The 13,571-nt window shown below is 49.9% G+C and overlaps 1 protein-coding gene across 3 annotated transcripts in view; it reads right to left on the bottom strand.

Moving 5' to 3' along the window:
• Window positions 1–13,571, bottom strand: part of LOC126914502 (uncharacterized) — a 46,385-nt gene that overhangs the window by 2,570 nt on the left and 30,244 nt on the right. For all 3 annotated transcript variants that reach the window (XM_050718534.1, XM_050718532.1, XM_050718533.1), the window contains exons 8-12: window positions 6,892–7,142; window positions 6,441–6,688; window positions 6,180–6,332; window positions 5,925–6,070; window positions 132–3,032 (exon numbers count right to left, since the gene is read on the bottom strand). In XM_050718534.1, coding sequence (XP_050574491.1) covers window positions 132–3,032; window positions 5,925–6,070; window positions 6,180–6,332; window positions 6,441–6,688; window positions 6,892–7,142 — 3,699 coding nt within the window. The remainder of the gene's footprint in view (window positions 1–131; window positions 3,033–5,924; window positions 6,071–6,179; window positions 6,333–6,440; window positions 6,689–6,891; window positions 7,143–13,571) is intronic.

The raw sequence follows: 13,571 nt of genomic DNA, 5'->3' as shown, positions 1-13,571 counted from the left end.
GAAAACAAAAAGGAAGCGACTCGTAAGCGTTAATGTTTTAGTAGGCGACGAGGAATGAAAGGCGAAGAGAAAGGGAGTCAGAAGGAGGAAAGACGTAGGCAAGAGAAAGAAGAATAACGAAGAGTGCTTACCATTCCTCATACTTAAAGTGGTTAGACCAAACATGGCGAGAAACGCGAGCTTCTTCTCCGAATACTGTAACTTGGCTGGCGGACCTTTGATAATCCAGAGATCCATGTCCTTTGTTTCTTCCTCGCCTTCCGAATCGGAACTACACGCAAGGCTTGTATTCCTCTCCCGTTTTCTTTTCCTTCTCTTCTCGGCTAGATCTAACGAGGACGTCAACTCTTTCGGTTTCTCAGGTACAAGAAAAGACTTTTCGCTCGTAACATCTTGTTTGACTAGAGCCTTGCTCAGGTCAGGCACATTTAACACCGCTGGTTCGCACTTCACGGAAATCTCAGTCAAATTATTGCACTTGTCGGTGAAACAAAATGCGGTTTTTAGCTCGGTCGAGAAATTCAACAGTTTCTCTTGGTATTTTGGTATCTGCAGGAGAACATTGGATACGTTCTGACAGGTACGCAAAACTTCCTCAGACTTGATGCTCTGCATCAACTGAGTCGTATCTATAGGCTTCTGTGCGATGTCGTTTATGCTGAACTTAAAATTCGATTGAAACGATAATGTGGACAAAACGCTATTCTGATCGCTCTGTATCTTAGACTCTACTTCAGGTTTAATCTCCTTCTCAAGGAGATTAAAATTTATAGGTTGAAACGTGGGTTGTGGTAGTGGCGGTGGCGGTGGTGGTGGTGGTGGTGGTGGTGGTGGCGGTGGTGGTGGCGGTGGTGGCGGTGGCTGTGATGGCGGCGGTGGTGGTGGTGGTGGTGGTGGTAGCGGTGGTGGTGGTGGCGGTGGTGGTTGTGTCGGTGGTGGCGGACCCTTTCCTTGTTGTTCGTAAGCGAAATGGGGCGTCAACGGTTTGTCTTGAAGCGAATTCTTCCCTAAATGATTCTGCTGATTCGCTGTTGCTTGTTGTTTCGCGTGATTTTCCATCTTCTCGTTGCACGAATTAACTTTGCTCTCCTTCGTCGTCGATGTATCCGTGCTGCTTTTGTGATGCGAATTCGTGTGATTCGCGATCTTGTTCCCACTACCAGGGCCAACGTTGTTACTATTGTAAGTCGCGTTTGTTGTCGTTTTGTCGACGGAACTGCAATTCAGAAGGTTCGACGAGGTGGAAGGTGGCGACGACGACAACGGGGACGATGACGGCGGTGACGACGACAACGAACAAGGGACTTCGTTTCGTTGAGCCGCTGCCGCTGTCACGGTCATTGTTTGATTGTTCTCGTTGGCATGATACGCGCTTTGTTTCGTACTATTAGAATTGGCCACAGCTACTGCCGTGCCGCTGCCGTTATTCGCGTTGCCACCGTTGCTAGCGGTTGGTGTCACTGGTACGTTCGCTTTCGGTTGCGAGTGATGTTGATGAGCAGGCGAAGAAGAAAAATGCGGCGGCGGTTTGTACAAATTAGCTACGTGCGAAACAGGTATATGCGGATGATGAAATTGTTGAGGCGGGTAAGGAATCGGATGTGACAGCGATTGTTGAATATTCGTGCTCTTCGCGTTATCCGCAACGGAATTCTCGACGATCTGTCCGGCGATCGTTTGGGGCGTTGCGGTCGAAGCGGCTATCGATTTTACCGGTGACTCCTGATAAGAAATTTGATTGGTTATACTATGATTGTGACTGTTCATGATGGGTCTTTGTTGAGGTTTCGACGTTGAGCGAAAGGAATCTTCGAACGGTCTGACGAAAGGCGGTTGTTGCGAGGTTGTCGCCAACGCGTTCGTTGTAACGACGGCGGTAGTGGTGATCGCCGTGCTGCTGGTGCTCGTGTTCGAAACGTTCGTCGTTGTACTTATCGCGATCGTACCGGATTCTTTGCTTCTCGAGCTATGAATAGCATGAGACAACGGTGGCGATTTGTGAGTCAAAGTGGTCATATGATTGACGACGCTATTCATAATCGAGGGAACCGCGTTAGCTGTCGTTAGAGTGTGTGTCCCGTGCGTTGTCATAGTGCCGCTGCTTGACAAACTGCTACTGCTGGTCGTTGTACCGGCCGCGCTGTTACAACGTTGTTGATGCTGCGATTGTTGCGACGGTATCGACGATCCTGCTAGCGACGCTTGTGACGACTGTTGCACCTGTTGTTGTTGTTGTTGTTGTTGCTGCTGCTGCTGCTGTTGTTGTTGTTGCTGATGGTATATAGAAGTTGTAACCGTAGTTGTCGCGCTGCTCATTATCGTAGCTGTATGCTGACTAGAATGAATAGTAGTCGAGGATACGGAGGGCAAATGGAGAGAAGGTATAGAGATGATAGGCGCCAAAGGCATGGCGAGGGATGGAGGTGGCGGCGGTGGCGGTCCGATTACCGCTGGCGTCAAGGACGACATAGAGGGTGGTATAGAAGGAATAGGTGGAGGGCCGCCGATAGGCGCGGAGCTTATCGCTGGCGGAGGTCCGAGGTTCAAAGGGGGTAGAGTAGAGGCCAAAGGGGGCGGCATGGCCGCGGAACTAACGGAACAGATGGTAGCCGAACCCAAGGACGGTGGAGGTCCGATGGGAGCTGCTGGATTCGGAAACGCTGTCAAACGAGAGTGGTAGATGTTCGCTGTTGCTGTTGGATCCGATGACGGTGGTGGTGGTGGTTGTGGTGGTGGCGGTGGTGGTGGTGGTGGTGGCGGTGCTACTGTTGGCGGAGGAGGAGGAGCGGAAGACTGTTCTTCTTTTCTCGATGGATGATGACTGTTACCGACAGATCCAACGTTATTGTTACCGTTGTTGCAGTTGTTAGCGTTGTTGTTGGTATTTCCAGCGCCTCCGCTGCCGCCTCCGCCTCCGCCGCCGCCTCCGCCGCCGCCGCCGCCTCCGCTACTGCTGCCGCTTGTCCGATCTCTGTTCTCGCGTTCTCGCTCCCGCTCGCTATGCATCTGAGCCGCTATGGTCGGCTTCCTAGCTGGAACAAATCCCGAACACAGTGCTTGGTAATCTTCCACTGATCTACTGTTGTCGATTTACTACTCCGTAGAGTAGTCGCAGAGTGATTTTACGGCAATACGCAAATCAAATAATATCTTTGATTCAAGACGAACACGCGATCAACGACATCGGTCGGTGTCTATCGCGTTCGGGAGCGCGAGGAGAAGCGTTCTTCACGGGGGATTGATCTCGAATCTCGCATACGCCGTAACTGCCTGCAGTTCTGCGATGCAGATACGATGCAGATACGATGCAGTTACGACGATCGCAACATCTTTCGAATTCGAACGAGTCAGCGCATCGTATACCGATGCTACCACCCAACCAATAAGGTGGCAAGAGCTTGAAAAAGTCGCAACATTTTCGAGACAAGGATCGTTCGCGTCCGTTCCAACTTACCTGAGCGATGCGTAAGTTTCTCGTTATAAGGAATGGCTCGATGATGTGTTCGAAGTATGTAATTCGAAGTATTGGGGATGATTGCTGATAGAATATCAATGAAATCGGATAACGTACTACTCGGATCGACTGTAAGATATAGTTCGGTTGCTATTGGGACGCCCGCGGACAACGTCGTATATCGTACACAGCGTAGGAAACTGATCTTTTGAGCGATCGAGATCGCTGAATCTTCCCCAAAACTGTTTCAGAAAATGAATCGAGGGTCAAGAATTCCAAGTCAACCAGAATTTTGATCACGTTTTTTTTTTTTGCAATGTTTATTTTCAATTATAGTCCAAATATACATGTTTACATAATAAATTATATAAAAACGGTATAATTTTGATAAAAGAACATGTGTGACAAAGTTATATACATCGGTGGATCAAGTCAATAATGGGTAGAATATAGTATGCTACACTGAAGAAAAATTATTTTGACACTGATCGTTTAATTGGAAATTTCTAAAACAGTTGCGGGAACTAACGCAAGAGTGCACTACGTTTCGGAAAAAGACACGAAGGCGCGTCGAATTGTCGGTTGGCCTGCGCGATATATCCGCTGTTCATCGCTTCGCGATAAACCAATCGAAAGGAAACATTTTTGTCGCGCGTTATCGAGCCAATTATTCAAATAAAAGAGAACGAGGGAACGCACCAAAGATAAATTAACGAAAAAATCAATAAGAAATCAAGGGGAAATCAACGAGGAATCAACAAGGAACCAACAAGGAATAAACAAGGAGCCAACGAGGAATCAACGAAACAAACAGAATCGAACGAGGAAGAAAACAAGAAGAAAGAAAAGAAAAACAAAAAGAAAAGAGAGAAGCGGTATATTCGACGATGGCTAACGTCTCTACTATCGGTTCGGATTATAATAATTACGGTTAACATCGATTTCACATTTCACACGAAAGATACGAATACAAAATTGAACTTATCGACGAAATATAATATATTCTGTAGAGGAAGGAAACGATCGAGTTTTACTCAATTGTTACCGTTTAAGCGGATGTCCACCGTAACGACAACGAGGGATAATAAATAAGCTTCTCCACACTAAAGATGTGCACTCTTATGTCGAAGTTTCGCTGTTTGTCAAGACGTCACTAACTATATAAAACGATTAACTATGTAACGAACATCGTACATGATTAAGAGACTTTGTTTCAACACTACAAAAATCATTTGTAACATATATGCTTCGGATGATACGATATAAATGGATAAACGGCCGACCGAAGGCCGACTTATTCCTTCAAATATGAGAACAAAGGATAGTCGCAGTTGCCAATAAGTCTGACTTCGGTCTACGCGTAAACGAAATTATTAGCGAAATCGGATCTCGAAAACGCAACTGCATTTTTCACTGTTTCGATTATCCTAGGAAATTTAGGGCAAGCAGCGTACACCTTCGCTTTCTCGACTACGACGACAAAGCGTTCGAACAGAGGTCCCACGAAGGCTCGTACCATAGTTGCGTGCGACAGAATGGCACTGTGTTCCGTTCAAAGAAAAAACACGGAAAATAAGAGAAAAAAAGGGGGGGGAGGGATGGAGGGACAAAACGAAACGAAACAAACCGAAGAAAGAGATAAAAGTGAAGCTTAACAACTCGACGATCGAGTTATACGCTTATCTAAAAAATATCGATCCTACCTTCATAAGAAACGATTGGCTATGACTATAACTTTGATTATATCTAGTTTAAAATTAGAAGCGTAGTATGTTTTTTTTCTTTTTCTTTCGATTTCATTCACAGTCAGGTATATTCTGCAACGACTTCTCCTCGTTTGCCGCTTTTCGCCAGCAGTTCGTCCGTTCACGGCGAACTGTCGGCCGCAGTACAGATCGTTTAACTTATAGCGTTACCAACGACGTTTCTCGTCGAGGGTTCGATCGCTTGGCACCGATTGTCAAACCAAAGTCGAGAACAAAGACGGAAGATCGATTTTCGTATTCCCCTAGAAAATAATTTCAGGACGTACGGTTCTTTCGCCGCGATAATTTTACACGTGCATAGAAAGCTCGAAGAAGGATAAAGAACAGAGAGAGAGAGAGAGAGATAAAAAGAGAGATAGAGAGAGAGAGAGAGAGAGAAAGAACGAGCACGATATCGCAATTTCATTGTAATCACCGTGATCGACATGGTAATGGTTGAACGAAAGAAACAACGTTGACAATAACGTTTGGGAAGAAAGAAGCAAGAAACGAAGTCGAGTTTCAATGATCGGAGGGAGGATCGGTCGATACACCGCGGAATACACGCTCGCATGAAAAAAGTAAGAGAGAGAAAAAAAATGAAAAGGGAAAGAAGGAGGTTATTTTCGCGCGTAACAAGCCATCGGGACAGAAGTCTCGCGATCGCTCGTAATCGATGCTTTCTTTTTAATGAAAGGCAGTGGGGGGTGGAGCGACTCGCTCACCTGCAGTATCGGCGGATGCAGGTGCAGGCGCGGGTACCGGGGCTGCAGGAGCGGAATTTCGTGCCGCTCTTCTCCTCTCCTCCTCCTCCCGTAATGCGGCTTGCTCTCGCGCTTGCCTCAGCCGGTGCTCCTCCTCCAGTTTCAGCCTGAAACGAGAATCGTTGGACCGTTGATAAAGGGCCGCGCTCGAGGGGATCATCCGGTCAGCAGGACACCGCTTTCCGTCCGGTTAGTAGCTTTCTCTCGCTCACTTACCGCTCGTGCATTACGGGAGACATCAGTCCAAGAGACGCGGGAGGTAGCATGTCCGGACTGTATCTCAATCCGTACAGAGGATACGAAGGTAAGCCAGGAAATATCGGTGGTCTCAGCATTCCACACCGTTCCAAGTACAACTGTTCCTCTAATCTGCGTACCGAGAATCCAGCGTTACACCACGATTTCGTTAAACGCGCCTGTTAGCTGCGCGCTCTTCGGTAAACGGCAGAGAGGCGGCGTTAGATCACGCGCTATTACCTATAAGCGTGTTGGAGGTGTGGTGGTGGATAGAGACCGTGATGATAAGGATTGTAGGCCGCAGGGTCCAGGGCGAAAGCCGGTGGAGCGTGGGCCGGATGGTGTTCAGGCCGGTACGGTTGAAAACCCGAACGAGCCAACAATTCGGAAGCGGCGGCAGTTACGCTGTGTTTACTGGTATCCGCGGGTCTTGCGTTCGTGTACAACGACGGTATCTCCTCCGGTCTTCTCTCGTGCGTAGATCGTTCCTAAAATACACATTTGCTCGTTCGTTAATCCTTGCCTCGTCGTCCTTTTCCCTCTTTCGTGGGTTACACCCACCGACTTTTGCCATTTTTTCAGAGTATAGAGAACCGAACGACACCGATAGGAAACTTTGTTCCGTTTCGAGGCACGATAACGGCCAGGCGATACGAATTCGAACAAGCGCGTCGAGCGAACGATTGCTCACCTTGGCGGGCGAAGGACCTCTGACCAGAGGAGGTGGCGCCCGATTCTTAGGACTCGCACGAGGTTCTTCCTCCTGAGGAGCCGGTCCTGCCTGTTTCGCTAGGTTTCGTAGAGCGGCGGCGAAACTTCTGCTGTTCTGTTGTCCACCCGGACCCGGTCCAGGGGTATGACCCTGTGGTAAAACGCCGGAACTGGGTCTGTGAGATTTGCTGATCGTGGTGGGTGGCGCTTTGGTGCTGGCAGGCTGAAGACCTGAAACCGATCGAGAATTTGAGAATCCGCCATCTTTATCCAAATTCTTACATTAACGTAATTAACGATACAGACGATAAATATATATATACGTAATATAATAATATAACAACGATATAACATAGAACGATGGTATTTGCCGACGAAATGTTTCTTAAAAACGTAGTACAATTTTCACGATTATTATTATACTACAACGTTACGCGATTCGTACGCTGCTGGTTACTCGGTTCTCGTTTGAACGCTCGTTCAAACGCGTCGGATAAATACGCGACATTTTCTTCTTCTTTCTTCTTGCTTTTCTCTTATTTCGTAAAGAGTACGCAGATAATTCATCGAGAGGATAAGGACGATAACCAACGTAACTATACGGGACCAACCATTGGACGAATAAAACACGATAATGAAATATCGTTGAAACGTCGTCGTACGTTTCGATCGTTTCCTTCGATCGCCTTCGAATGTTAATCGCAGCTTTTATCCGGCGCACGATCGATAATACGACGATAATTTTGAACGCGTCGTGCTATTATTTCGTAGACAGGATATCGAGGCGATACGATTTTTCCGCGTTTTATCGTTTTCCATCGAGGGTGAAAAGAAGGGAAACGGTTCTTCGATCTTCGAAGCTGTTTGCCAGCGATACGAATCTGGGATCGCGCGGAGAACCCTTTGAAAAGAGTAAGCGGCTCGGAAGAGCTTTCAAACCAGATCGATCTACATCGAGAAGACGTCAAAGCGTGAATTCGTTCTTTCGCGGTTTACTCATCCTCTCTCTGGGCCGATTTTTTAAAAATCAAGAACCAGCTAGGACACGTCGGCATCCGGATGGTCCTTTGTGTCTCGGACGATGGTTGCCAAAGAAAGGGACGACGAATCGCGTTTCTCTGTCCCTTAGCCGCGTTTGCTGGCACGGCGGGACGCGCGTGCGCGTGAAAAAACCCTCCGGTTAAAACGAGAAAATAACAGGCAGAGAATACCCGATGGCTCTCTCCGCGATGATTCCGAGGATGCTTTTCACCCTCCGTTCAATTCCTCGTCGGCAGAGCGCACACGTCTTCGTTTCCTCTCAACGGACACGCGACTCTTCCCCTCGTCTTTCCGCTGTTCTCCTCTCCTCTCCTCTCCTCCGCGTACACCCCGTCGCCTTTTGCTCTCGCCTCCCTTTCTCATTTTCCCCCGTTTCGACGTTCGGCACGCGATTTCTTTTCATTCTCGTACTCCCGTTACTCGCGCCTTTTTCCCTTGTCCTCGTCTTTCGATAATCGGTCTTCTCTTTCCACGTCTCTCGATCTTTCGACCTCCGCTTTACTCGATCGTCGTGGTATTACGCGCCGAACGTACGTACGAATCGTACGATCGGCCAAACGATAAACGTTTTCGAGTGGTTGTCGGCGATAAGGGGAAAGGAGATACTTTGGTGCCGCTGGGGAGGAAACGAGGAACGGGTATACGTGCGTGGATGGTTCTCCGTGGGCCCGGCGCGGATAGAGCGGAATCGAATGGAGCGAAGGGAGCGAAGGGAGCGAAGGGAGCAAAGGGAAAACGACATTCGCCAACGCCAACGACGCGCCGAGCAGGGTGGGTTGACTCGACGTCGCAAGCACAAGGATTCTAGCGAGTGGAAAGGGTGTAGAGGGTGGTGTTAAGCGGCTTACAGTCTGTTACCATGGTAACGCCACACCGCTAAGACAGGAAGAACCTGAATCCAGCCTGCTACGGTCCCCGTGACCCTCTCCGTGTACAGCGTATACCCTTTTATCCGCGCCGTTCGTAGCCGCTTCCGAGTCCTGCGGAGGAAGGCGAAACCAAAGCGCGCGCGATATCCCAGGCCGGCTACGACCGAATAAACAGCCACGGATTACGCCACTGACTCGGTTTTTGCGCCAAAGACTTCTCGTCAAAACCGATACGGGACGAACGTACGGCGATCGTATCGACAACGCGAAAATTTTATCGTTACGCCGACTCATCAGGCGTTTCGCGCGTTCCTCCGAAACTTGCCATCACGGAACAACGAGTAACCGTTTAATTGGAATTCGAGCTCTATATAGAAGCTGGCGAAAACAATGCCAAACGCGAAATACCGCGTTCCAAGTGCCGCGCAGTTAATAATTTCGCGTCACCGAATCGAATTCCCCTGTTGCGCCTGGTCGAGTCGCGTCGATAACGACGCGCGAGTCGAACGAGAAAACGCTTCGAAGTTGGAGCTGCGAAATAACGCGTTGCTGCTACTTATCGAAGCGGGGCACGCGTATCGCAAGCCGGATGGAATCAAACGCGTGAAACGATCGATCGACTTGCAGAAATGGAAAAGAGGCGATATGAAACAGGCTTAGAGAAGAGCGAATACGCGATGTCTTTTTTCCTTTGGTCGAAAGACGATAAACAACAGGTGGGAACATCGTCGTTTTACCGTACGAGAAACCGGCAGGTATACGCGAAGTAACGGAGGACGGCGCTATAAACGCGAGAATAAGATTCTGACGCGGGTAAACGCACGCAAGGGGAATTCTTCTTCATTCGCGTAACCACGCTCGTCGATTTTTGCGTCGCTATAATCGACCTACGTTTCCTCCGACTCGCCGTACCCGCGCGATTCTGTGCCATCTCGTTTGAGAATTAATCGGGCCAACGTGGAATTCACGAGTCTGCCACGAACGGAGAGACGAGAGAACGAGACCGAACAGCCGTTTCGATAAAATCGAACCTCGCTGCTTCTTCCTCGGATAGATTTCCGCCTGTTTGGAAAAAAAAAGAAAAAAAAGGAAAAAGAACGACTTTCCTCGACTAAAAACTACCTCGCTGAGCGCCGCGTCGACTGCCGCCAAACTTTCGAGTAGTCCGTGATCTCCATGCAAGCCGAGGCAGTTTATTTGAAATTCCGCGGTGCCTCGTAAAACGTTTAACACCGATCGTTAAACTTTATTCGATCGCGCGAATTTTGTAATAGTTGGACGCGGTAGCGCGTGAAAAAAGTAGGAGAATAAAAGATAAAAGGGGAAATTTTAGACGCCAACCGGGTGGAATCGAAATTCGAACACGCGTGTGTAGCACGACGTACGGACGTTCCAACGAGTTCTCGAGCCTCGAGATTCTCGCGTTCGATGTACGAGGAATATCCGCGTGCGTAGCGTGCAAGAGGAAACCGGCAAACGGAGGACGGCGAAACGGAAAAACGGAGCACGTCGGAACAGAGAACGGAATAACCGACCGCGGTCGATATTAAAACGATGGAAAGGAAAATCCGCGTCGCGACCTGTCGTCTTAGCGGGATAAACTTCCTTTCGCGATCCGGCGTTCGTTCTTCCGTTCGTAATCGTTTTTAAGAAATTTTCTCGATCGCGTCGAATCTTTTTCGCCGCTTGCTCGACGAGCCGGAGCAAAAAAACGAGACGGGGCGATCCAGAGAAAATGGACGAGAATCGTGGCGAGGAGGGAAATGGAAAGGGAGGAAGGGAGGGAGGGACGAGGGGAGCGAGCAACCACCGGGCTTCGTGTCAGATCGTGGTTGACCTTTTCCCGTTCAAGCCCCTGACTCCTCGCAAACCCTTCGAAGCTGGCTCGTTCGCGGGAAGCCAAGTTCCGCGTGAAAAATCGATGCCGGAAGGACTGTCGCGGCAAATTATAACGAGGGAAACGATCCCTCTGTTATCGTTCGTGCGTAAGAAGGCAAACTCGATAGCGTAGCAAAGAAACGAGCAACCAGGCGAGAACACGGGAGAAAAGAAAAAAGAAGGTAAAATTCAGCGAACGATCGACTTTCGGTATGCGAGCGATAGTTAGCAGCAACAGCAGCAGCAGCAGCAGCAGCAGCAGCAGCGGTAGCAGTAACGGTGGCAGGTTTGCGTTACTTCGCTCGAGCTGAAAACGTTTTGTCGGCGGACGGTGCTTTGTGCGGTTACGAACGATCGTCCAACCAACGTACTCCGTCGCTCGTTCAATCCCCACTCTTCGGGCATTTCTCTTCGACAGAAACCGCTCATCGCCACCACCCCGTCTCCCTCGTATTTTTCTGTTGCGAGGTTCTGGCGCGTGTAAATTGCAGCTTTTACAAAGGGTTGCCACACGCAGTTAGATCAACATCTGTCGCATGACCGGCACGAATGGCCATCGATTCTCTGCCGGCGTCAAATCGAGGTCGGAAGGACGCAGCGTCGTCAAACCACCTCTGTTAGCGATCGCGGCCTGTTACCGCTCTCCGTATAAAACTCGGGGAAACGCGTCGTTTTATCCGCCGGCTGAAATCCCATTGGGAAGTTGTACAATTGATTCACCGACCGGCCATACGCGTTTATTCCGATTCTGGCTATCGTATTTTCACCGTCGTGCTATCGATAACGCTGCCAAAAGATATCGAATAAACGGTAACCACTTTACCCCCACCCATCGTTTCGATTAAAGCGCACGATATCTCTGTATAGATCGGGGCGCGTGGTTGCTTCCGTTACGTTTTCACCTGTAACCGAAGCTTCCCGAATATTTCGATCGCGGTGTAACGATAGCTACGTTGGCAAAAAATTTCGTCGTTTTCAGAGGTTGGCAAGAGGGCGTGAAACGCACGGTAGCGAAATTTTCGTTCCAACGAGCGAACGAACGGCAGCCGAAGCTCTGCGAAACTCGGCCCACCCTTACGAGTCCCTTGACATTTTGCCAAGCTCCCCGTCTCCCATCGAATCACCATATAAACGACTCGGGAGCTCGCGAGCTCAACCCCTGATCCGCCCTAACCTCAAATATACGTTTCATTTTAGTACCGTCCTATCGTACCCGCTCTTAACCATCGCCATGGGCGTCCAACTTCCATCTCAGGTCGGAAACGTCCGACCGCAAAATCCCTCCGAATATTTTAAGAAACATCGCGCGTAAACGTACGATCGGACGACGCAACGTAAAGGAGGAAAGCGAAAGATCTCGTCGTTCGCTTCTAGCAAGTTGGAAGTTGAGGCCAGAGCGAGGAAATAAAAAAGTGGAAGATCGGTGGGGCGCGGCGACGCCGATGCGACTCGACGATCTTCTCGCCACCCTCGTGCCTCGGTGGTATAGGAGAGCGACGGCAAGGGTGCCTCTGAGATTTTGCGTCGACGCAATTCGTTCGTTCGTAAGGTGCTTTGGAATTTCCATATTAATTCGTTAGATCGCGGAACGTGACGGGAATTCGCGTTTCGCAGCTGTAACGTTGCCGCTTTCGATCCAACGATCTGCTGTGCGTAGGTATTGCCGATCCGAACGTCGACGTTACAAAACCGAGAAAGACGAAATTTGCATGCCAAAGGCGGCGGAGAGGCGGAGACGTTTGGTCGGAGTATAAGCGAAAAACGTGGAAATTTAGGAGTAAGAAAAACGACGTAGTTGGAACGAGACTAGCGTCGATAGCGCGTCGACTCGTTTCTTTGTCCAAATCGTGTCAAACGCGGTCCTCGTCCGCCGATCCTCTCTCTCTCTCTCTCTCTCTTTCTCTGCTGTTCGTTCGCCACCGACCATCGACGACACCACCACACCCTGCCGGTCGGTCGTTGTCGAATAAATTCCCCGAGGTAAATAGTAAAATGAAATCTGCACCGCCACTCGGCCGCCGTGAAAACACGGCCCCTCATTAATTCCGACCGCCGCTATAAAACCCCGGAACAGCGGAACACATCGAGCGTAGACTAGTCTCCAAAGCTTCGCTCTGCTCTCTCTTCCTCGCTGGCTCTGCCTGCCTGCCGTCAACACCTCTTCCGCAACTCCCCTTCGCGCTAGTACTCTGCATCCCACTCGCACCCTTCCCTTTCTCCGCGGCCACCACCACCAGCGGCGATACGCCGAGAGAGGAGAATCGTGTGCCGTACACCACCCTCGGCCACGTATAAAAGCCACGTATTCAATTACCCGGCATCGACCGGTCGAATAACGAATGTGCACGCCATGGAAAATATTCGCCGTCTGTTTTTCCACGTACACCGTGTTAAGCTCGTGCCGCTGGCCGTTTCGATCGCGCGAATTCGCATACGCGTAAGCTACGCCAACGAGCGGTGGCCACGACGGCGGGCACAGGGTGTCGGCCGTTACGAGAACGCGCCAACCAATAAGGAAACGATTTGTCCGTTTCGGTGGTTTTTACGTCACCGGCGGAGATAGCGTTGATCGATAGCGCAGGCTAGAAAACCAGCTAGGAATTAGAAGTCGATTCGCCACGGAAAGCGTGGATCGTCGGTGCCGCGCCGATGCTTCTCGAACCCCGAGTCGTTTCTGCCCCTTCTCCTTTCTCCAGCTCTGCCGCTGCATCCCATCCGTTACCCCCCGCTACGCTCGCGCGTTCTCACCCTCGTCACTCGCTAAAGCGATTCGTTGATGCGGCCGCGTACGCGCGCGTCGAACATCGCTAAAGCGGTTGTGTCGCTTCGTCGTCGTCCTCGTTCCATTTTCCAGCAACGCGCGATCGACGCG

The sequence above is a fragment of the Bombus affinis genome, chromosome 3, assembly GCF_024516045.1.
Source record: "Bombus affinis isolate iyBomAffi1 chromosome 3, iyBomAffi1.2, whole genome shotgun sequence".
Lineage (NCBI taxonomy): Eukaryota > Metazoa > Arthropoda > Insecta > Hymenoptera > Apidae > Bombus > Bombus affinis.
The sequence above is the reverse complement of the archived record's forward strand: the minus strand, read 5'-3'. Positions and strand labels throughout refer to the sequence as shown.